Consider the following 22,219-nt stretch of genomic DNA (forward strand, 5'->3'; position numbering starts at 1 on the left):
AAAAAGAACAACAAAAAACCCCAAACCAGTAGAAGAAAAGAAATAATAAAAACCAAAGCAGAAATAAATGAAATTGAAACTAAAAAAACAATCCAAAAGATCAATGAAACCAAGAGCTGGTTCTTTCAAAAAATCAATAAAATAGACAAACCCTAGCCAGGCTCACAAAGGAAAAAAGGGAGAAAGCACAAATAAACAGGATCATCAATGAAAGAGGAGAAATCACAACGGACACAGCAGAAATCAAAAGAATAATCAGTAACTACTATGAACAGTTATATGGAAACAAGTTCAACAATCTAGAGGAGATGGACAAACTCCTACAACTCTACAATCACCCAAAGCTAGATAAAGAAGAAATAGAACACCTAAACAGACCAATTACAAGCAGCGAAATTGAAATGGTAATCAAAAACCTCCCCAAAAACAAAAGCCCAGGACCTGATGGATTTACAAATGAATTCTACCAAACATTCAGAGACGAATTAGTGCCTATCCTTCACAAACTCTTCCAAAAAATTGAGAAGGAAGGGACAATACCAAACACGTTCTATGAAGCCAACATTACACTAATACCAAAGCCGAACAAGGACAACACAAAAAAGGAAAACTACAGGCCAATCTCCCTCATGAACACTGATGCAAAAATCCTCAATAAAATTTTAGCTATCAGAATCCAACAATGTATCCATAAGATAATTCACCACGACCAAGTAGGATTCATGCCAGGGACACAAGGATGGTTTAACATCCGAAAATCAATCAACGTTATCCAACACATCAACAAAAAGAAATATAAAAACCAAATGATAGGGCCTCCCTGGTGGCGCAGCGGTTGAGCGCTGGGTTGCGAAGCTGCACGCAGCCTCTGCAGCGCCAGTTCGATCCCCGGCTGCTCCCCGGCCACCCCAGCTGCTCTCTGGCCACCGGAGGAGGGTCCCACATGGGGCGCAGACCTCTCCTGCCACCCGCTGCTCCCCTCAGCAGTGTTCTTCGGTCCTTCTGCCTGCTCTGCTCCCCGCTCTGGCTCTGATGAATTCTCTCACCCTCCTGTGCTTCTGACTGTACCCAGTGCTTGTATAAATAAATAAATAAATCTTTAAAAAAAAAAAAAACCAAATGATAATATCAATAGATGCTGAGAAAGCTTTCGACAAAGTGCAACACCCATTCATGATAAAAGCCCTTGAAATTCTTGGGATACAAGGAACATACCTCAACATCATAAAGGCCTTATATGACAAGCCAACAGCCAGTATCATTCTCAATGGCGAAAAGCTGAAAGCAATTCCATTAAGATCGGGAACAAGACAAGGATGTCCACTCTCACCACTGCTTTTCAATATAATACTGGAAGTCCTAGCCAGAGCAATAAGACAAGAGAAAGACATACAAGGAATCCAAATAGGAAAAGAAGAAGTCAAACTATCACTATTTATAGATGATATGATAATACACATAAAGAACCCCAAAAACTCCACAGAAAAACTAATTCAACTCATCAATCAGTTCAGTAAAGTGGCAGGATACAAAATCAACACGCAAAAGTCAGTAGCCTTCCTATACACAAACAATAAATCTGAAGAAGAAGAAATTAAAAAAAAACATCCCTTTTATTATCGAAACAAAAAAAATCAAATATTTGGGAATAAATCTAACAAAAGAGGTAAAGGACCTATAGAAAGAAAACTATAAAACACTGTTAAAAGAAATAGAAGAGGGCCTCCCCAGTGGCGTAGCTGTTGAGCGTTGGGTTGCGAAGCTACCCGCAGCCTCTGCGGCGTCGGTTCGATCCCTGGCTGCTCCCCGGCCACCGGAGGAGGGTCCCACATGGCGCGCAGATCTCTCCTGCCGCCCGCTGCTCCCCTCAGCAGTGTATTTTGGTCCCTCTGCCTGTTCTGCTCCCCGCTCTGGCTCTGATGAATTCTCTCACCCTCCCGCACTTCTGATTGTACCCAGTGCTTGTATGTATAAATCAATCAATCAAACAATAAATCTTTAAAAAAAAAAAAGTCATGTTAAAATTACAAACAAAAGCAAAAATGTAAAAAAAAAAAAGAAAAGAAAAGAAATAGAAGAAGACACAAAGAAATGGAAAGACATCCCCTGCTCATGGATTGGAAGAATAAACATTATTAAAATGGCCATCCTACCAAAAGCAATATACAGATTCAATGCTATTCCAATCAAAATTTCAATGTCATTCTTCAAAGAAATAGAACAATTATTGATGAAATTCATATGGAATCACCAAAATCCCCGAATAGCCAAAGCTCTCCTGAAAAAAAAAAAGAAGGGAATGGAGGCATCACACTCCCAGACTTCAAACTTTACTACAAAGCCATAATCATCAAAACTGCATGGTATTGGACCAAGAACAGACACACAGACCAATGGAATCGAATAGAAAATCTAGAAATAAACCCACAGATTTATGGTCAACTAATCTTTGACAAAGGAGCAAAGACTATGCATTGGAGCAAAAGAAAGTCTGTTCAATAAATGGTGCTGGGAAAACTGGGTCGCTACATGCAAAAGAATGAAGCTTGACCACTACCTAACACCATGCACAAAAACCAACTCAAAATGGATTAAAGAACTAGACATAAGACCTGAAACCATAAAATACATAGAAGGAAATACAGGCGAAACACTACGTGATTTGCACATCAAAGACATCTTTACAGACACATCACCCAAAGCAGTGACAGTGAAGACAAAGATAAACAGCTGGGACTACATCAAATTAAAGAGCTTCTGCACAGCAAAAGAGACAATAACAAAAACAAAGAGAAACCCCACCGACTGGGAGAACATTTTTGCACACAACACTAATGATAAAGGACTGATCACAAAAATCTACAAAGAGCTGATGAGACTCAACAACAACAAAGGAAATAATCCAGTCAAAAAAATGGGCAGAAGAGCTAAAAAGAAACTTCTCTGAAGAGGAAATGCAAATGGCCAACAGACATATGAAAAAATGTTCAACATCACTTGCAATCAGGGAAATGCAAATCAAAACTACCATGAGATACCATCTCACACCAGTGAGAATGGCACATATTAAAAAAACTAGCAACAACAAATGTTGGCGAGGATGTGGAGAGAAAGGAACTCTCCTGCACTGCTGGTGGGAGTGCAAACTGGTCCAACCACTATGGAGAGCTGTGTGGAGATTTCTGGACCTACTAAACATAGAGCTTCCATAGGATCCAGCAATTCCACTCCTAGGTATTTACCCAAAGGACACAGAAACATCAATTCCAAAGAGCACCTGCACCCCTATGTTTATCGCAGCACTGTTTACAATAGCTAAGCTTTGGAAACAGCCCAAATGCCCAAAAATAGATGAGTGGATCAAGAAGATGTGGTACATATATACCATGGAATATTACTCAGTATTCAAAAAAGATAAACACATGCCATTTGCAGCAACATGGATGGTGCTGGAAGGGATCATGCTCAGCGAAATAAGCCAGAAAGAAAAAGAAAAATACCGGATGGTCTCACTCATAGCAGGAATCTAGAAAACTTAAATAAGGGACCAGGAAAATGAATAACTATAAGAAAGTGAAAATCAAAATCAACAAATAACTATGAACAAGAGACACTCTACGGGGGGTGGGGGGTGGGGAAAGGAGGGCTTGGGGTAAAAATAAGGAGGTTGTAATTGTATGGGGAATATAAAAAATAAATTTAAATAAAAAAAAAAAAAAAGGTGACTTTGTCTAATGACATCTCCATGGGGATGGAAACGTGACTTACTGGGAGGAGATGGTGAGACAGGTGTAAGTGGAGCAGGTGGAGGGGAATGTTCAGTGGTGCTGAGGGCCCCGTGCAGCTTCCAGAGGGCCCCCGAGAGCCGGTCCATCAGGACATGGCTGTGAACCGGGGCATGTCCCTGGGAATCTCCCCGGGGCCAGCCAGAGCCCAGGCTTTTCTGACTGTAAATAGGTCCAGGCTGGCACAAAAGCAGCCATCCATGCCCACATGACCTGGTCCTATCAGGACCACAAACTCACACGTCAGGCAAGCAATCCACGAGCAATTCCTACAGTGGAAATCCAAACTACAGGGGCAGCAGGACCAGCTGATAAATAAGACCTAAATCCTTGCCAAGTTTTCTGATCCTTTTAAAAAGTTTTACAAACAATGTCTAAAAAAAGATCTCCAAAACTCGAGCGGTACAAAAGTTACACAGTGAACAGGATGCTCTCTGCACCCCTAGCCCAGTGCCCCTCCACCAGGACAGCCCTGCAGCTTCCGGGGTGTCTTTCCAGAGGTGGCCTGGGAAGGAAATTACTTTCCACTCTATTTCTGTTTCCAACCAAACCATCAACAGTGCCAACAATATGAAAAAAAATCAAAATCAAAAGCTGATTATCAAAGCAAAGAGAAGCATAAACATAAGAGCAAGACTCTTACCTTTCATGCTCCCCCTTGATAACGGGGTGAGAGAGGGCTCCGCTGACACAGGACGCGAAAGCCACAGAAGGAAGTTACTGTTAGAAAAGCCTGATCTTTGCCCCAACTACACCCGCCCTACAGCAGCAGAAGAGACCCAATCACATCCACCCTACCTCAACAGAAGAGACCCAATCACATCCACCCTGCAGACAGATGGGCTCCAATAAAAGTCTTATGAGGAAAGTAAAAGCAACAGCTTTGACCACACAGACAGACTGGACAAGTAGCGCAAAGAGGACAGAAGAGATTATGCACGTCAGCTACACGCACAGTCCAAGCAAATTTTAAAAGAATGATATTTAACTCCAGTGGAGTAGTTGGAATGACATAGGGGAAAAAGTCACCATTGCACACACTTTTCCAAGCATTACTGAGATTCACATGGTTTTAAATAAGCAAAGGTGATAAGATTTAACCACACACCGTGACCATGCTGTAGTTAGAACGGGACAAGCGGTAGAAGCGCAGCAGCGAGACCTCACCTGTGGTAAAGGTTAACAGAAGCGTGTGAGGTGCAGCAGTCACACAAGGACAGGAAGCACATTATCTGGATTGTAGACACTGAAGCCGGAGGAAACAGGAGTGGCATCAGGCCTGGAGAGCAGAGAGTGAGCGACAGACTGTCCTGCTGCTTGCCGCCTGTAGCATGAGTGACCTTTGACACTAGGTACATGTATACTTTTGGGTAAATAAATTTTATTGTTCGTCCACTGGGAAAATGCATGTGAATTTGAAAGTCAAATTGATCCTAGTCTTGCACAGTATCAACCCTCCAGTTTCAGAGCTGGGAGAACATGAGAGTCAACGATCTGAAGAAATGGGTCAGGTTAGATGAGCAACAGAAGAACCCCCCGAATTTCAGGGGCTGCACACAGCAAAGGCTCACGTCTCGCTCTCAAAGGGATGATGGGCGCGTGGATGACACTGTCCGCTGGCACCCGGGGTAAGCTGGCTTTCTAGTCCGTGAAGCCTGGTAGCTGTGGTGCTGATCTCGGTGTGGCTGGGACATGGACCAACGGCTGGAGGCATGTGACGGGGCAGACGTAGCCAAGAGCTGAGAATTTGTACAGACGAGAATCACCTGGAACTCTAAAGACGGCCACAGGCGTGTCTCCATCAAGGGTTCGCACCCTACTGATCCCTTCCTGACAGTTACTAATGGTCCCACTTCACCAGATTGTACCTAAAAGGGATTTCATCGCCATGATAGGACATTCCGCTGGGAAGCGTCGGTGACCCAGCTCATTTCTCTGCTTACCTTATTCTCGAATGCACTTTATAGAGCGGGGAGACGATGGCCAGTTACTCAAATGGAATTAATGTCCATAAACCAATCAGTAACGCATAGCAAATTCCTATTCGCGGACCACTGAAATGATTCAGGATTCGTGGACTTGTGGGCAAGAAAAGCAGGCAGCTGCTTCAGAGTTCTGTGCAAGAGAGACTATTAACCCAAAGACACACACACACACACACACACACACTGCCACTGAACCACTGCAAATCTCATTTCTTTTGTGTTCAGAGCACCACTGAGCCACCTCTGCATGGCCTTCACCACCTGGTCTGTCACAGTCTTTCCTGAGGACAGCCAGGCCCATCTCTAGCCCGTGGATGCTGATGAGCTGCATCCATCACCATCTATAACCCCCAAGGCCGCAGGGCCATGAGAAAGGGTCAGGACTCAGGCCTGAGCGACCACAGCACCCCCACCCAAACAACAGGACCTACCTGAGACCTGGGCAGTCCCTCCTCTGCTACCTCCAGGCATCTGAGGCTCCCCACACAGCCCTGCACCCCTTCCCGGTGCCTCCAGCTTCTGTTTTGTTTCTGAGACAGCTGAGGACGCAGCCAGCAAGGAACACGGTGGACAGAGATTCCTCGAGAACTGTGAGAAACGCATGTGCAAGTCAAAGGGAAACACACCTGTTCCGAGCAGTTTATTTCCATTTACATGACATTTGGAAAGATCAAGGAACCAACCTATGCCTCAGAGATAAGTTATCCTGAAGACTGTAAAGATATCAACTCCCTAGGCTTGATTTAAATTAACGATAGCTTTTTAAAAATATAAATATATCTGAGAAAAAGAAAATTCCCCAAGGACACTCGGCTTCATTTCAAGCCCTGGGCCTGCAAGTCCCAACAAAATTACTCACCCTTCACCCCTCACCACACACAGCTCCCCCAAGTCCCTCCAAGTAGTAGGGCCCACCCCCTGCTTGGCTTGGAAAAAATCCCAAGGGAAAGAAGAAAACCCCATTACTTATAAACACAGGCACGTCGGGGCTGCTCAGCATATTTCTCTCTAAACATATAAAGCCAAAGTCAACTTTCTGAAATATTTTTTCAAACACGAAATAAATTTAGAAAGCATCAAGGTGAAGACAAAACAGTGTGAGCTTTAGGCTTTCCAAGGTCAGCTTCTCAGGATGAACAAACTTATCACACCCATCTACAACTGGAACTAACCAAGTCAAGTGTGTGATGTCATTTTCATAATTTCATTGTTATGAACCATCAATGCCACTATTAACAAATCAAAATACGCTCACATAATAGCGCTCCCTAAAGTATAGGGGGATGTTGTCGACTGTCATTCAGCAACATATCAATTTACTATCATTACTTACCTTTCAGGCAAAGCAAAACCTGAGCCCACAGCCTGCCCGGTTGGCATCCAGGACCTGCCAGCCATTTCATTTTGATGTCCTCGTTGACCAGGTATGAGGTCAGTCCACTCCCCGCCCGTCTGCGAGGTTCCAAAGCAGAATTTAATGAAGAGCATCCCTACTTGCGAGGTCCGCCTTGTGCTGGGGACTGACGGGCTGGACCCTCGGCCAAAGGGCCGGCACCGCTGCCCAGGAGCGCGTGGGACAGGAGACGGGGGCCTGGCCGTCTTCACTCTGCACATGACAGGTGCGCGTGCCTGAGCCAGAAAAGAAAGGCGGCAGGACACACAACGCAAAGGAACAGATGCCGAGAGTTATGCTCAACTATGGATCCGCGTGTCTGCTTGCACACGTGCTTGTGTCTGACAAAGAAGGAATTGTTTCTAATCAATTAAAAACTGACCTTTTGTGGCCAGTGTCCCAACGGCAGGAGGTAGGACACGTTCTCCTCTCTCAGCCTGGGTGATCACCCACCCCTGGGCCTGCTGGGATGGCCTCACCCAAGTTTCAGGGCTCGCCTAGAGGGAGGGCGCAGAGCCTGGAAGTCACACATGAAAAGCAGGAAAACAGAGGCGAGGCTGTGCCTCTAAGTCCCCGGTGGCCACAAGCCACCACCCCCTCGGTGTTCTGGCACCAGAGGAGCACATTTTACACCCAAAGACGTCCCTGGGTTTCCTTCCAACACGCCTCAGCCCGTGGCGCATCTCCCTCACGTCCACATACAGATCTTTAATCATGTAGAGCCAAAGAGAAATAAAAACAAGTGACAACCATCATCTAATTCCAGAGTCAGTGTTTGGAGGGAGCTTACACCTCACTGAATGATCGATTCTGTCCACCATTCTGCCTGAACCCCACCTATGTGAGGTCTCCTTAAGCCCAGTAGAGGGAAGGAAATTCTATGGGGCCTACACCTGAGGGGGGTGGGGGGAAGCCAATATTCTTTAAAAATGAACAATGATGTAAAAAAAACTTTTAATTAATCATTAATTTTTTAAATAAAAATAAACTTAAAAAAAATCAGTAGATAATTATCAAGTATCTCTACCCCCCAGGCACGTGCCAGGGGTGTGGGCAGAGAGGAGGAAGCCAGAGAGTTTTCACAATCTGCTAACATGCCAGTCCTGACATGACAAATGTTAAAAATTCTTATAAAAAAATTAACGAGGGCCTCCCCGGGGGCACGGTGGGTTGAGTGCAGCGCTGCAAAGCTGTTCCTGGCCGCCCAGGGAGCTACCCAGATGGCACGGCAGACCTCTCCTGTCTCGCCCACTGCACCCCTCAGCAGTGTCTTCGGTCAGTCTGCCTGTTCTGCTCCCCACTCTGTCTCGGGTGAGTCCTCTCACCCTCCTGCGCCTCTGGTCTGTAACACAGCTATTGTGAAAAAAAAATTATCATGAGAAAACAAACACTCCCACGCGGGGAGACATGGAGGAAATGCAGGCAGCTTATCTCTTAAAATGAGGAGGCAGGGCAGCAGCTCTGACCCTGATTCCTTTGTGATTTGACCAGGCAGACCACACTCTTGGCAGGAGCCCAGGAGAACCTGGGCTGGTTCTCGCCTCACTCTGCCCCCCTGTGGCCCCAGCTGGACCAACTACAACAAACTCACAGGGGCGCCCTTCACACCTAGAAAGGCCCCAGGCCTGTGGTCAGTTTCACCTTATGTCACTGTAGGGGCAGGAAGGGACCGTGCAGGTTCTCTACGACCAAGCAGATGGGGTGAAGGAGGAGTCCTGGAGCCCTCGGTGGCTTTTGCAGGTTTTTACTGGGATTGACCAGGTACACGGAAGACAGGGGTGCTGGGGGCTGGGAGGCGGGCAGGCTCCCAGCCCCCAGCAAGTCTTCACTCTTTCTGGGCTCTCTGGCCTTCTCACACATTCTCTCTGCTTCTCGTAGTTCTGCTGGCGTCCCCGTGACGCCGCCTGTATAAGCACAGTCTCAGCGCAGGTGCACCCACATACACAGGCCCACACCCTACTCCGGGTGCCGCCATCAGGCGTGCATTCAGGACCACAGGGACCCATCATCAGTCCTAATGGTGGGAGGGCAGAAAAGCCTGGTACTTTACTTACCCTACAACCCACGCCCTTAGGGTTTTCTGCCACACAGTCTGTATCAGTCTATGCTCAAGTTATATACATGTTTTTCTTGGCAATATGAACACCGCAGCCATGGCCCACAAAGGCAAATGAAATACATAACAAAATACAACAGAACACAAAAGAGTCCAGGCAGGGCACCAACCTAGTGGCAAAAGACAAGATCATTGGCACCAGCAGATGATCCAGCAAATCTGCTGCCGAAGGCACCGCTCATGCGAGGGAGGGGAACACTCAGGCATCGGCCGTCACACACCAGTTGCCGTCAGGCTTCCTGGCCTTCTCTGGCTGCGGTCTCAACCACAAGCCACACTCCACATCCACCCCCCGGATGCGCACACTCTTGGCTTGGCAATTACGTACTGCTGGGGGTAATCACCCAATCCTCAGGGTTCCTGACTGCAGTCACTCCAACACTCGGCTTTCACAGCCACCAGAGCCCTGCACTCAGGCCAACCCACCGCACGAGCACATGGGTCGGGGATCCGCGGATACAAGCTCCACATGCGGCCTCTCTTGGGTCCCCTCTTTGGCTGTGGGTGCCACCCAAGCCACGTTCCCCACCCGTCCCCCAAGGACGGGTTCCTCAGCTCCTCACCCTCCCTCGACAACGAGCAGGGCATCCCCCACAGGTGATTGTACGAGACTCACTGGCCTTCACAATACTTGGGCGCCTAACAGCCACTCAAGGCTTCCCAATCTCAGCACCAGCTTTTGCCTTTCTAAGTTGGTTTTTTCTCTGCCTGGCTGCAGAGAACGTGGCGAGGGCTTCCTCCCTCAGCCAGTCGTGGGCTCTTCTACCAAGGCCCACCGGCCAGGCCTTCATTGTTCTCTCCTGGGGTTTACAAACGATACCATCCACGCCCAGGGTCCCCAAAACATAACAACCTGCCAAGGTTCCTCCACCTTCTGGAGGGATTGTCAGTCCGAGTGCATTAGTCCCAAGTCCATAGGCCTCTTCCTTGTGTCGGCACTGGCGAGCTCCGAATCGTGTCCTCTTCTGTGATTCTGCTGCCTCGGGTCGTGGGCTGGTCCTCTCGGGTGTCTCCTCCTCCAGGCGAGGTCTACTTCCCGCAGCTCCCGGACCTTGTCCCCCTCCTGTCCTGCCATGATTCCTCCAGCGTCGTCACAGGCTCTCGGTCTGCTACTCCTCAGCCCCTCCAGAGGTCTTCGGAGGGCTCCATACCCGTCTGCTTCAGATTATCTTGCCAACTTACACCGATTGTAATGGCAGGAACGGCCACAGGGCAGGATCTCTATGACCCGAGCAGGCGGTTGAAGGAGGAGTCCTGGAGCCCGCGGTGGCTTTTCAGGCTTTCATTGGGATTTACCAGGCACACGGCAGGCAGGGGTGCCGGGGGCCAGGGAGGCTGGCAGGCCTTCCAGCTCGCTGGACTTCCAGTGCAAGTCTTCCCTCTTTCTGGGCTCTCTGGCCTTCTCTCGCGTTCTCTCTCCTTCTCTTTGATTTTCTTCTGCTCTCTGCTCTTCTTCTCGTGCTTCTGCTGGCGTCCCCGTGACGCTGCCCTGATAAGCCCAGTCTCTCAGCCCAGGTGCACCCACTTACACGTGCCCACACCCTCCTCCAGGTGCCGCCATCAGGCATGCATTCAGGACCGCTGATCCATCATCCATCCTGATGGCGGGGGGGGCAGAAAAGCCTGATGCTTCACTTACCCTACAGTCACTCTTTCTAAATAATCTGCCAGAAAATTGGAGATCAGGAAAACCTCAGAATAAAATTCTCACCACACCACACACATGAGAGGCACACACCTGTTGTGACAGCTGTGTGTGAGGGGTCATAGCCTGTTCTGCAGAGGTTGTGCAGACATGAGTCAAATGGGGCCTCTTCAACTCCTCACTGCTGCCTTGGATCTGAGGACACGGGCCCTGCCCCTTAGGTCCAGGTAAGGGAGCATCCCCTTGCTCCCCTGACTCCCTCACCCGCACGAGGAGGCAGGTAACATCAGAGACCAGCTGCCACCCAAGTACCTTTAGAGTCAGGTGCACGTGTACACATACATGCACACACACACACACACACAGAGAGAGAGAGAGAGAGAGAGAGAGCGAGAGAGAGACAGGCGCTCTGCTGCACTCGTGAGAGATGGCTTGTTCTGCAAGGGCTCTAGAAAGAGGTGGCCAGCAGCCAGCCAGGCTGGAGAGGTTCATATGTTGAAGCCAAACACTTGCTGGGGTCGTCAGATGGCAACTGGAGGGAGCCCAAGACCAGGCTGCCTGGAACAGGACAACTCAGAGGACCCAGCTACACAGGAGATTCTTGGAAGGGCCACAGGTGACCAGAGGGTCAAGACTCAGAGGTCAAATACCACCGGAAGGAGCCCTTGGAGATGGCCCCCAATTACTGGAAATTAGGACACAACATGGCGGACAGGTTGGGCGAAGCAGCCAGTCCCAGCGGACCAGGAGGCCACCTCTGGGAGGCACTTCGGGGGTCATGCCACAGTGGCCTAGTGAAGGCCCTGAAGCCTGAGGGGCTGGGTCTCTGCCAGCTCTGAGCCCCGCCCACCCCCCTCAGGTAGTCACTGAGTCACCCTGAACCTCCCTTTCTTCAGCTCCAACCCAGGGCTTCATCCTCTAAGCACAGCCAGCCGCCCCATGGGCTGCTACGTGGATCCATAAGATACCAGGCGGGATGGTTCAGCATGTGGGTCCAGAGAGGGCTCTGCACAAACACTGCTTCCACTTGTCAAGACTCCAGTCGCTTCATCTTCTCACCTTTACTAATTAACCCAGCAAAGGGCCTATTTGCAAAACCCTCAGTGACCAACCTCAGCTTAACGTTCATTCCTGACTCCGAAAAGTCAATGAGTACATTTGCCCAACAAACGAACCAATCTAAGGGCTAGAGGCTCACAAGAGCTTTCCGCTGCTGGTTTCTAACCCTGGAGACATGCTGGTTGAGGACTCGCAAACGCCTCTGCTGTCTCCTCAAGGAAAGGGGTGTTGTTCAAACCACTGGTAGTTTCTCAGGCGCCGCCCAGTTCTGATTTTGTGTTGGATTTTGTATTTTATTCTCTTGCTCAGATCTTCATACACCTGAATGCACCAAGTCTAGACCATGGCATGCTGGGACTGTGAGGAGTGCCACAGACACGAGAATTTCTCCAAGAGTTTCAGGAAGAGTCCAAAGGGGAGAAAGGAGCAAGAGCCGAAGGATGTCTGGAGGCCTCACCCCGCAGGCGTCGCCAGTGCACACGGAACACTGTAAATACGCACCACACAGGCCCCGAACCCGCAGCCCAGACAGCGACCATCACTCCAGCGCCTCCATCTACACCCGTCACCTCACTGCAGGCCCGTGACCCAGGCAGGCAGGGCCCAGCACGGGCCCACAGGTTTTCTTTTCTAAAGCAAGCTCTTTCCTACAGCTGCACGACAAGTAAAAAGAAAGTAAAACCTTGCTTCTCATAGGAGGGGAGGGAGGTGGGTGGGAGGCAAAGTTCAAACCCAACAGCCCCACCCCTAAGTGCAGCCCGTTCCCCAGAGAACATGGGCCCGGGGGTGGAGGGTCCACCCCGAAACACGCTGGGACCCCAAAACTACATTTAATACACAATAGCTGGGAGTCAGGGGCAGCTTTCTTCCCACACGTGAACCTCATTTGCCCTGTTTAGGGTGGAAGGGCATGAAAACACCTGGAGCTGCCCACAGGCACGTCCCACAGACCAGGGACGCGGCTCCCACGCCGCTGCAGGATGCTGGCGACACCAAGATGGCAGCTCCGTGCTCAGCCTGGCCCGGGCGCCAGGTCGACACAGAACCTGACTCCCTCGGTGCAGGGGCGACCACCATTCCCTTAACACAGGCCTGAAGACCCCGAGGATCGAGGAGTGAGAATATCTTGCTGACACAGCCAGCCAGCAGGTTGCAGATTCGAGCAAGGGCTCAAGGCCAGAGGTGGACCCTTTAGCTGTGACACCAAGGACAAGCCGTCGTGCTAATGGGGGCGTGGGAGCATCTACACACACCCGAATTCATCAGCCCCCCCCCCGGCCCTGGAGGGGATGTCTCCCCTCCCCTCGTTTCATGCCTGGACCCACCACCCCAGCGTCACACAGTTACCTCCTCATTGAGTGGGCGCTGGTTTCTGTGGCTCCTGTCACTGCAAACCGGGAACCTGTGCTGAGGGACGTGACGGTTGGTTTCTGCAGTGCAGCAGCCCAGCCGCCCCCACACGAGAGCAGGCCGAGCCCAGGGGCTGAGCCAGGGGATTCCAGCTGAAGCTTCCAGGAGTGGGCACACGGGGCCGAGGTGCCACGCGCTTCAGCTCACCGTCCTCAGCAACTCTTCCTGGGAACTTGTTTCACGGAGCATTCTTCTACTTTGTGGGTCCAGGAAGAGCCAGCCTTGCTGGGGCGGGCGCAGTGGCAGTGGCTGGCCACATGTCCTGACTCAGGCAAATCCTCCCCACATCTAGTTATCTGTGTTGTGAAGGAAACTCAAGGCACTGCGTTCGTCACCAGCCTGACCTCACAGGTTGGACGAGCAGAGTCAAACCGCCAGAGACATCCAGAATTCAGCTGCCATCTCGGTCCATTCCACCTCCAACGTGAGAACTTCAGGTCAAGAAGATATTGAAATAAGAGCAGAAAGAAGCTTTAAATCCAATCAGAGGATGTTACTGATTCCTGTGAGCAGGTAAAGGAACAAAAAGTGTCCCCTGGTGCCACCAGCCTGACCAGGGTCAGTCACCCCCGGGACATCATTGGGCGGCCCTGCCATGAGGGCATCTGAGGAAGCAGATGCAGCTACTGGAAGACAGCAGAGTTCTCCCCCATTTTGGCACCCCTGAGATTTAACCGCCCCCTAGACATGTTTAGGTGGCTCGGACTCATAGTGTTATAATTAAAGATTTAAAGATGTGCATCCTTGACACTTAGTACATTTTTAACCTAGCCCAATAAAATAACAGATCCAGCCTCAGATTCCATTTTTCAACATGTAAATTGAGCCGCTGATTCAGGCTCATGATTTAAGATGACATTTTGCTGCTACATGCTTCGAGAATATCTAGTTGAATGAATCTTTGCAAAACTTCTATCTTTATGTCCTTAGATGCTAAGAATTATTTACATCTTCATGGAAGGTGTGTGTCAGACAGACCTCAGGGGGAGGGGGTGACAGGGTAGCGGAGCTGGCCCTGGAGCTCTGGAGAGTGAGTGAGGCGTGTGCACATTCAAGTGTGAGGCTGTTCTCCCCACAATCACAGCTTTGTAAATGAATGTCAAACCAATAAAAAATTTTTAAAGATTTATTTATTTATACAGGATCCGGGGTACAGGCTAGATGCGCGGGAGGATGAGAGGATTCACCAGAGACAGAGCGGGGAACAGAACAGGCAGACTGAGGAAATATACACTGCTGAGGGGAGCAGCGGGCGAGACAGGAGAGGTCTGCCAGGCCATGTGGGATTCTCGCCGGCCGGCGGTGGGGATTGAACCCGAGCTGCAGAGTCTGCGGACAGCTTCACAGTGCAGCGCTCAATCGCCTGCGCCACCAGGGAGACACTATTTTAAAAAATAATTAAAAAGTGAAAATCGAATTTATACATGAACATTAAAGCAGCTTAGTTAACAAAGTAAATGGAATGGTGCATCAGGAAATTTCCTTTTAGAACAAACTTTAAATTTTGCTGGAGGAGTAGAAGATAAAAAAAAAATAAAATTTGCTAGATCCAAACCCATTCCATTGTACCCAAATGACACAAAAACACTAATTTGAAAGAAAACCTGCACCCCTATGTTCATTGTAGCACTACTCACAATAGCCAGGCTATGGAAACAACCTAAATGCCCCAAAACAGCCGGGTGGATCAAGAAGACGTGGTATATACACAGTGGAATACTACTCAGCCATCAAAAAAGATAAACTCATGCCATTTGCAGCAACACGGAGGAGCTGAAAGGGATGATGCTCAGTGTAATGAGTCAGAAAGAAAAAGATGATCGAATGATCTCATAATCTCACACAATTCCATATGTGGAATGTAGAGAAACCAAACAAAGGGTCAGGAAAAAGACAAACTTGCAGCTGCCCATTGATCTGGGGCATCCAGCACGGGAGGGGTTCAAAACAGGCGCAGAATGGTTTTGCCTCAAGGCAAAAGCCAAGGAAGAGCAAAGGGCCAGAGGCGCTGGATCACAGAGCGGCAGTGATGGCAGAACTACGGGGATGCACCTGCGGAGGAAGCACATACTGTCCAAACATTAACAACGATGGTATGAAAATTTAAAACAAAGTTCAATTCCAAACACCTTATGGAAACACCGCACCCTCAGGGAAGTGCAGCGTGACTGACACGGTGCAGTGACTTCCTTCCAAGGGCAGAGTCAGGGCACAGGCGGAGCAGCCTCATGGAGGAATCCCACACACACTGCCTCCGCCAGGTGGCCAAGGCCGGCACCCACAGTGGCCAGTCATGCTGATGGGGCGTCCTGGACACCACGTGCAAAGGATGCCCTGAACCCCTGGGGTTTCCCTCCCCAAAACCCCTACAGTAGACAAACCCCAGCAGAGGAACAATCGACAGAGCCCCTGACCAGCTCTTAACACTGTCCAGCTGGTCAAAACCAGGGGGCCTGGAGAGCAGTCTCAGCCAGGAGCGCCCAGGGAAGCCTGAGAAATCCAGTTACTATGGAAACTGGACGGGGTCCTGGCACATTAAAGAGCAAGAGGCAAAACCCAAGGAAATCTGAAGAGCATCTGGAATCCACTTAATAACAGCATGTTGCAGGCCTCCCTGGTGGGGCAGAGGTTAAGTCTCAGCGCTTTGAAGCTATCACCAGCCACGGCAGCATGAGCTCCATCCCCAGGCAGGGAGCTACCCACAGGGCGCAGCAGACCTCTCCTGTCTCCCACTGCTCCCCTCAGCAGTGGATTTTCAGTTAATCCACCTGTTCTGCTCCCCACTCTGACTCTAGTGAATCCTCTCACTAGAAGATTCCCACCCCTGTGACCGGTACCCCAGCTCCTGTATGCATAAATAAATAAATCTTAAAAAAAAATACTAGTATGCGATTAATTACTAATGTGCTCATTAATAAAAAAATACTAGTGTGCTCATCAATTATCACAAATGTGCCACACGGATGGGGAAGTGGGGGTGAGGCATGTGGCGACGACCCTACAAATCTAAAATTCTTCCTTTAAAAAGCATATTAAAAATAAAAATAAATTAAAAATAAATTAAAGTAAAATAACATTGGCAGGATCTATAAAGAGGCGATTTGCATTGATTAGCTTAAGTTTAAAGCTCCAGAAAGAATTTTAATAAACAATTTACCTTTAAAGCCCAAGTCAATCTCTGGATGATCGCACCTCGAGTTGCTTTTGCGCAAAAGCAAATTCACCCCAGAGGATGGGAGAGCTCACACGGAAAGTCAGTCATTCTGTGCGAAAGCCCAGTACAGGCTCGTTGGGGGCCTCGGGGCAGTGGCCGGTGCCCGGCTGGAGCTGGGGTCTCCCGCCCGCCTCCGCCCAGGGCAGGGTTCCCGCACAGAGCAGGCGCCCGGAGCCCCGGCTCGGCTGCCAGAGCGGGCCAGAGGGGAGAGGCAGGTCACAGGACACGGTGAGAGATGTAGGACCTGGCGAGGCTAAGTGGGGAGTACAGCAGTGGGGAGTCACCTCGCCAAGGATTGCTGCTTGGCTGGCAGGGGGGGGGGGGGGGCTGCGAGGAGTGCAGGGGATGGAGGACGACGACGGGACCAGGAGCCAGAGGCGACAGCCGGATCCGACTGGGGGGCCGCTGGGCCTCCCGCCCCGGGAAGGCAGAGACCAGGACCGAGAGGCCCTGCACATGCCGGATGGGGCGGGCAATGCTGCCGAGAGGCCAGGCACCCCCATCCCCTGGGGCCCCAGGGCAGGGTCGCCCACAGCCTGGGCAGGTACCAGCACCAGGATGCCCCAGCAGCTGGGCTTCACAGCCTTTCTTTTGTGACCGAGGCTAGAACTCAGGAACGGCCAGAGGACAGAGGCCCTGGCGGGGTACGGGGGCAGGGGGGACTCCAGCCCCTTCAGTCCATCCTCCCCACTTGCCACACGTTCCACCTGGCACGGATTCTGCTCCTTTTCAGCTGTGTGACCTCCAGCCAGCTGCCCACCCTCCCTCTGCCGCAGCTTCCTCCTCTAGAGGCCAGGGACAAAGGGGTACCCTCGCCCTCAGAGCTGTTACAAGGGCTGATCTCTCCTGGCAGGCGGCATTTGCGCCCAGCATCCTGCTCCCTGCGGCCCCTGAGCAAATCCCCACATGCTCCCGGCTCTCCAGCCCCTCCGGAGCGACCCTCGGTGTTCACGGACAAGCCTGGCGCTCCAGCCTCCCCTGTGGAGGGCGAGAGGGCGTGTGGAGCACGGCCTCCCTCACAAGCAGGGTTCTCGGGAAACCTCTGTGTCTCCTCAAGTTTTATTTCATCTTCCTGCAAGGCCGAAATGAAGCAGCTCTGGTCCCTTCAAGTTCTAGAAACACAACCTCATTTCCATGAGAAATAATTCTTCACTGTACAGAGATACACAGTGGGGGAGCGTGTTTGCAGAAAACCTCTAAGAAGCCGCAGAGGCTGGAGGTGGAGCCTGCCTGGGTCCGACCATCCCCAAGGAGGCAGCTGGCTGACCGGCCGCTGCCACCCTCACCCACCCAGGCCTGGGCCACAGACGAGCGCCCGGGCCAGGCGGGCAGCTAAGCAAAGTGTCGTCCTCAAGTCACCATTCGCTTCAGAATCAGGGGCAGCCCATCCTCTGGGGCCAGGAGCACATGCTGGCAAAACCCAGGCTCCCCAAAGCCCACTCAGCCCAAGATTCCCCCCAGGGGAGGCAGTTCTGAGCCCAGCCCTGAGGGTGCAGCGCAGGCAAGAGCAGGAAACACATCAGGAAGGAAGCAGCTGGGTCAGGTCCGAGGAATGCTGCCTAGTGGGCACGCCTCCCCAGACAAGTCAACACGCCAGGAGGGTCTGCTGCCGGCTCGGGCCCAGCCTCACCCCAGAGTCACAAGCCTGGACCTCCAAAGTTGCTGTGTCCGCAAGGGTAAAATGGGATGACAGCACCCCCCATTTCACAAGGTCGCCGACCCCCAGAACTGAGAAGCAGCAGGAGAACATGGGGCCCTACCGCGGTGGGCAGGTCCTCAGATTATTTCTGGGGCACTGGAGGGACTCATTCCTGGCTTCACTCAGCTCACAGTCTAGTTCAGATCAAGAACCCCGCATCGCCCTCCCTCTCCACCGCTCCCCACCCCCACAGACACCATCAACAGTGGTGCCAAGGAAGGTCTTTCAAAAGGCATCGTCCTGGGTGCCTGACGTGTGTCCAGATGTGCTGCTGGGCTCCCCTCAATCACCTGGACACTCCTCTCCCAGGGAACTCTCCAGAGCATGCCAATATATCAGCATATCTTGAGACTTGACAAAATGGCAGGCCACAACCTTCTTGAAGCGACATGAGGAAAAGGCTAAGCCCTCTGGGAAGAAGGTCTGCTCTGTGTGAAGGGGCTCAGGTCTGATTTTCAGTTTGGCGAGGCAGAGCCCCACAAAGACATCTTCCAGCTTAAGGAACGGCACGCCGTGAGAAACGTTATACACCTGAGTGGCCACATCGCTGGAGAACACGTAGCCAGTGCCAGAGCAGAAGGGCGGGTACTTGTCCCACGGATACTCCTCTTTGCTCACAAACCACTTACTGTCCTTTTTCCGGATGGGAAGTTCATCCATTTTTAGGAAGCCGGTGAAAAACCCCGAGGTCCAGTTCTTCCTCAGAAGCAGCTCCGTCAGATAGTAGACGTTGATAAACATGTCAGAGTCTGTTTTCATGACGAAAGCGGCCTGAGGACAATAGCGGTGGACCCACTCCATTCCCATCATGGTCTTCAGGGTCAGATTCACATAAACGTCCACAAAGTCCTTCTGGATGATGTCGCGATGCTGCTGGCTCTCCTGGGCCACCACCAGAGACCTGTCCCTGCTCGACGGGGTTCCCAGGAGGAAGAATGTTTTTATTCGTTTTCCTCCGACCGTCCTGTCTCCTCCCCAGGTGCTGCGGATGGCGCTGCGCTCTGACGTCTGATGGGGAGACGACGTCACCAGCAGGACCAGGAAGGGGGGCTGCTGCTTGCAGTCCATGTCTGGGAGCTGCAGGAAGTCCCCATTTTCTCTCTTGAAAAAAAATGGACTTGCTTTCAAAGGGCTCAGATTGTGCATGCTAAGATACAAGCAAAGGGCTCCAAGCACCATGAGGGAAACAAATATCAACCTCATCTTCAGGGAAGCCATCTGAAAGAAAGAGAACAAATGGTCAGAACTCAGTGGCACACGGACTTGCTGACCTGGACCTGGGCGGTGGGCAGGGGAGGGACCGTGCTGCAAGCTGCTGTCTCCAAACCCTGCAACCTCTGCACACGGATGGAGTCTGGGGTTCAACAGAGAGGCAGAGAGGACGCCAGTGTCTTCACTCCACAGTGGAAGGTCAAGGCCACAAGCTGGGGCACAGGTCCAGGCTTCCAAGGTCACCAGGGACCCAGTGGAAGTCAGCAACCCCATCCAGAGGACAGGGGACCACATACCTCACCGGGTATTTCCAGCGCCGTCCTCCTCAGGCTTCTACAGAAGTCAGCTAGGGAACCTGGGAGACTGGACCTAAACGTGTAGACAATTTGCCTTCTTCTCCTCCATGAAATTAAGCATCCTTTGTCTTGTGCAGAAAGAAGCCAGGCCAGTTTTCTGATTTGCATATCTACCTTAGAATTCTGCCCCTGCTGGCAGTGCTGCGTTTTTTTCTTTCTTTTTTTTTCTTTTTTTCAAGTAACTTTGAAATCTTTTGAGTTTTTCATCTTTTGCTCATCTATCTTTTCATCTTTTGCTCTCTAGAAATCCAAGGTCCTTCAAGTTGATGTTATAACTATATGAAATCTAATAACTCACTTTTCCCTGGTTAAGATGAACCTCTGGTTTGAAAGCCACAGAATAGACTCCAAGAGGAAATGTGTGCCAAAGAGCCGTCAGTTTGTGAAGTCGGGCACCATCCGTTTCTGAGCTTGGTGTGTTTGCCAAAAATGAAGATTCTCTTGTTCAAGAACCACTGTAAGGAAAAACCAACAAGGAGAGTGTCATTCAAATCCTCCCTGCCTCCCTGGCAGTACCAACATTTGTTTTGGTGCCAGTTCAGCAGCTACCTACGTGACCTGGAGCCTATCCTCAGCCTCAGTTTTCACTAAGGAAAAGTAATTCTATCTCTCTGATTCACCTGTGGACTACAAGAAAGGCTGCAAGGGAGAACGCTCTCAGGCCTAATGATGGGTGAAGATTCCACTCTAAGCATTTATAGAGACATGGTGAACTCACTCGACAATTTTTTTCTGCCCACAATTTACCTTCTCTACATAACAGAGTCTGTGGTTGGAAATGAAAAAAATTTAACACAGATAAGAAACCCATTAATTCTCAACTCAGTGCCCCTGTCTTCAAAACATTATCCTGATGTGGAGCTAGCAAGAAAAGAAAATGACCCAGTGATAAGAAGGAAAGATTGGTATTTCGATGGCAAGAGACATTTTCATTACAATTCTGTTCCATATCTATGCAACACAACTCAGCCACCCAAGGAAAGACTTCAATTGAAAAATGGACAGAAGAGCTGAACAGACACTTCTCCAAAGAAGATACACAAATGGACAACAGACATATGACAATATATTCATCATCTATTATTAGGGACATGCAAATCAAAAGCACAAAGAGGCACCACTTCGCAGCTGTGGAAATGGCTATTATAAAAAAGGAAAAAAACAACAGTTGCAAGGATGTGGGTGGGGCAGCAACTGCCTCTCGATAGGGTACCTGGCCAGCTCGCCACATTTTGGAGAGCAGAGGAACATTGCCCTACCCTCCTTGGTCCACCTCAGACTAGTGGAGAAAAAAAAATCAGACAGATTAGGAGAGAAAGATGAAATTTAATTACATCTGTATGGAGCACTCCCATGGATATAAACTCTAGAGTGAGTGGGACAGACGGAAGGCCTATCTCCTGAGCCAAGGAATAGGATAAGGGTCTGAGTGTCAAGGAACGAACTCACGGCAAGAGGAGGGAAAACTTCCTATGGTAAAACCTTGCCTCTAGATCTTTCCCTGCCATAGATGGGTTTCTCAATTTAAAAAAAAAAAAGAGCATTCCTAAGGAGGACCCTAAATCTGGAGGAGGAGACACCCGAGAGGACCAGCCCACGACCCGAGGCAGCAGATTGTCGGGGAAGAAAGGACCACGATTCGGAGCTCGCCAGTGCTGATGCAGGGAGAGGCCAATGGACTTGGACTAATGGACTTGGACTGACAATCCCGCCAGAAGGCGGAGGAACTTTGGCAGGGTAATGTTTTGGGGACCCTGGCGGAAGATGGTATTGTTTGTAAACCCCAGGAGATGGGAATATGGGGGTGGCCAGTGGGCCTTGATGGCCAAAGCAGCCTGTGTACTGCCCAGCAGCCAGGCAGAGAGAAAAAGCCAACTTAGAAAAGCAAAAGCTGGTGCTCAGATTTGGAAGCCGTGAGCGGCTATTTAAAAGCTTAAAAATGTTGAAGGCCAGTGAGTCTCTTAAAATCACCTGTGGGTGATGCCCTGCTCATTGCTGAGTGAGGAGCTGAGGAACCCGTCCTTGGGGGACAGGTGGGGCACGTGGCTTGTGGTGAAGCCCAAGCCAAAGAGGGGACCCGGAGAGGCCGCAGGTAGAGCTTGTATCCACGGATACCGACCCATGTGCTTGTGCAATGGGCTGGCCTGAGTGCAGGGGTCTGCGTGTCGCACTGGTGACTCTGAATGCCGAGTGCTGGAGCGACCGCAGACAGAAACCCTGAGGATTGGATGATTACCCGCAAAGTACAGAATCGCCAATCCAAGAGTGAGCGCATCCGGGGGTGGATGCTGTGTGGCTGCAGCCGAGACCACAGTTGGATAGTTTCCCCCTTGAATGAGCAGTGC

General features: G+C 50.5%; 1 protein-coding gene across 1 annotated transcript; it reads right to left on the reverse strand.

Moving 5' to 3' along the window:
* Positions 1 to 18,588: 18,588 nt before the first annotated feature.
* LOC119256722 (beta-1,3-galactosyltransferase 5-like) lies at positions 18,589 to 19,864 on the reverse strand. Its single transcript, XM_037524485.2, has 2 exons — positions 19,815 to 19,864; positions 18,589 to 19,524 (listed from the first exon to the last, which is right to left on the reverse strand). The coding sequence occupies exon 2, from the start codon at positions 19,522 to 19,524 to the stop codon at positions 18,589 to 18,591; it is 936 nt and encodes a 311-aa protein (XP_037380382.1). The 5' UTR covers positions 19,815 to 19,864.
* Between the last annotated feature and the right edge of the window lie 2,355 nt (positions 19,865 to 22,219).

Source organism: Talpa occidentalis, unplaced genomic scaffold (genome assembly GCF_014898055.3).
Source record: "Talpa occidentalis isolate TD23 unplaced genomic scaffold, MPIMG_talOcc4v2.1 talOcc4.4, whole genome shotgun sequence".
Classification (NCBI taxonomy): Eukaryota; Metazoa; Chordata; class Mammalia; order Eulipotyphla; family Talpidae; genus Talpa; species Talpa occidentalis.

Coding starts and splice junctions, on each gene's coding strand:
- LOC119256722 (XM_037524485.2), bottom strand. CDS start 19,524: ATGGCTTCCCTGAAGATGAGGTTGATATTTGTTTCCCTCATGGTGCTT.